This window comes from Bombus terrestris, chromosome 16 (genome assembly GCF_910591885.1).
Source record: "Bombus terrestris chromosome 16, iyBomTerr1.2, whole genome shotgun sequence".
NCBI lineage: Eukaryota > Metazoa > Arthropoda > Insecta > Hymenoptera > Apidae > Bombus > Bombus terrestris.
Genome location: NC_063284.1, coordinates 5029115 through 5031382, shown reverse-complemented (window position 1 = coordinate 5031382; position 2268 = coordinate 5029115). Strand labels below are relative to the sequence as shown.

Here is a 2268-nt window from a genome sequence, read left to right as displayed (position 1 = left end):
ATTAATACATTTCTTCTTTTATATAGCTACCTCCAGGAGGAAGCGGATAACCGATAACTGAAATCTTACTTGATAAATTAATTCGACGAAATAATATAAGTCATTAGTGGGATTTATATTGTGTCGAGGATTCATGCCTGGGATTCGTGAATTAACAAAACTTTGCTTTTGAAAAATTACACATTTATTGTTACAAAATTAAATGATTTACATGATAATTATCAAATGAAAATAAGCATTAAAATGTATATATATATATATATGTATATTATCAGGTACTCTAATAGTTCAATTACAGTTAAAAATAATTCTTTAGAACACTTTGTATATCCATCTTCATTAGCCAGAGATAGATCATTCACATAGAAAAGCATGAGGATGCATCGTTCCAGTATTCTTGACATATATTTAAAATTAGAGTTGTGATTTGATTACCGAGGTCATTACAAGCGTTAATGAGTTCTTAATTAGTCAGATAAGGCAACAATGGCGTAACAAGGGAAACAGTTATCAAACAACGCTACTCCGTCGTTCCCATATTTGTCATATCAATATAACTCATTAATAAACTGTAAAACCTGATAACCATTTCAAGTTTTTAACAACGTCATTCTATAAAAATTCAATGTTTATTCACAATCAGTTTCGAACAATTTCAACAATTATTAAACTATCTAACATAGACAACATTGTTGTACTTTAAAATTATTAAAATATGATATTACTTGATATAAAATATCGTTAAAAAATCTTCAGTCAGTATAAAACATATAAAAATCATATATGGATGATTTATTTAAATTTATCTTAATCATTAGCCTGATAATTTTTACTAATTAATTGTCCTGGTTCAGAATATTTTGCATGCCATATTTCATAGTACATCTCGCTAGAAATGTTATTTAAATTTGTAATATTAAACTCGTCTTCCAACGCGACTCTCCAAACCTGAAAATAGAAATATTCAGTTAATTCTAAGTTCTTCCTTATCATAATACATTCATAATAAAATAATAATCATACATCCTTGTCGGATATGGATATTGCTGCTTTTCTACTTCCAAAAACAGCTTTCCTCTTTAAGACATGAAAATGATATAGTAAATAATTCAATGTGTGCATTTTTTCTGTTTCTCCTACATTAAAAGTAACAGATATAAATGAGCAGCATTCGTTTTTTACTGGGTATAATGCACGAGTCCAATAAACACCAGTCTTAACAATACCCCATAATAAAGATTGCAAAGAGTATCCATGAAAGGTTCCCCTTAAATACTGGTCCCTTGTATCAGAAGGATAAATTCCCATAGAAGCCAAATGTTTAGCTGAAAACAATTAAAAGCTACAGTTTAATTATAGTTTTGTAGATAAGGAATATCAAGAGTGATAAAAAATTTACCGAGATAATAATCTTCCTGTTTCCAATATTTGCCACTGATTATACATTTTTCTGAGTTATCAAACATTTTAATTAGCTTCCTAAGCACTCCCGCGCTAATTACATATCCAGCATCAGCTACATTATAAGGTTGACCCCAGAGAGTAACTGCATGACCCAAATAATGATCCTGAGTGTGATTTAATGGACCAAGCATGTACCGCAAATTTTCAAGAACCACTAATGTGTCATCTTTTACAAAGATAAGCCATTCTAAAGTTTCACTGCTCTTCCACACATACCTGAAGGCTTCACATAAAAGTTGCCATGAAGATACTAATTTTGTATCAAAATTTATAATAGGCATTTTAGGATCTTTCACTTGACCAAAGAAATATATCTTGTTACAGTGTTTTCCCCAAGTATCCTGGATAGATCTAGCCAATTTAACTTTTTTTACAAATACAATACAAGTGATATGAATATTTGACTTCAACCACTCTGCTTCTAATTCTTCCCTACTTTCAGGACCATAAAGATAAGTATCCATATCAATATTTTTTGACCTCAGTTTTCTATTACTCAACCATTTACTATATGTCATGTTTGTAGAATCTTTCCAACTCTGTATAGTAATCTCTCGCTTGATCCATGTATCAGACATGAACCATTTAAGATCATTTCTGTTTGTAGAGTACAAATTTAATGATGATTTCTGACAAATGGAAATATTGTTAAATAAATCTTGAGCAGCAAATAAGATCAAGGCAAGGAGAAAGCCAATTCCGAATCCAATTAGAAACACAGGCCACAGTTTAAGACGGTAGAGATACATCTTATAGTTTTGACACTGATCTGTAATACTGCATTTCTATCATAGAGCTTTTTCC

At 30.3% G+C, this 2268-nt stretch overlaps 1 protein-coding gene across 2 annotated transcripts; it reads right to left on the bottom strand.

Moving 5' to 3' along the window:
- Window positions 1-166: 166 nt before the first annotated feature.
- Window positions 167-2226, bottom strand: LOC100651585 (C1GALT1-specific chaperone 1). 2 transcript variants are annotated; one of them, XM_012317624.3, is made up of 4 exons: window positions 1400-2226; window positions 1227-1325; window positions 1024-1136; window positions 167-948 (listed from the first exon to the last, which is right to left on the bottom strand). In XM_012317624.3, exons 1-4 carry the CDS (start codon window positions 2211-2213, stop codon window positions 808-810), a joined length of 1167 nt encoding a protein of 388 aa, XP_012173014.1. In that variant the 5' UTR covers window positions 2214-2226; the 3' UTR covers window positions 167-807. The 2 variants fall into 2 exon arrangements, with proteins under 2 accessions (XP_012173014.1, XP_012173013.1); XM_012317623.3 differs by having other exon boundaries at window positions 1024-1325.
- Between the last annotated feature and the right edge of the window lie 42 nt (window positions 2227-2268).

What these genes read in the sequence shown, in the direction of transcription:
- LOC100651585 (XM_012317623.3), bottom strand. Translation starts at nt 2,213, where the DNA reads ATGTATCTCTACCGTCTTAAACTGTGGCCTGTGTTTCTAATTGGATTC. An exon ending in ACAGGAAGATTATTATCTCG is followed by an intron (nt 1,326 to 1,399) that starts GTAAATTTTTTA and finishes AATTGTTTTCAG; the next exon opens with CTAAACATTTGGCTTCTATG. An exon ending in TATCCATATCCGACAAGGAT is followed by an intron (nt 949 to 1,023) that starts GTATGATTATTA and finishes TTCTATTTTCAG; the next exon opens with GTTTGGAGAGTCGCGTTGGA.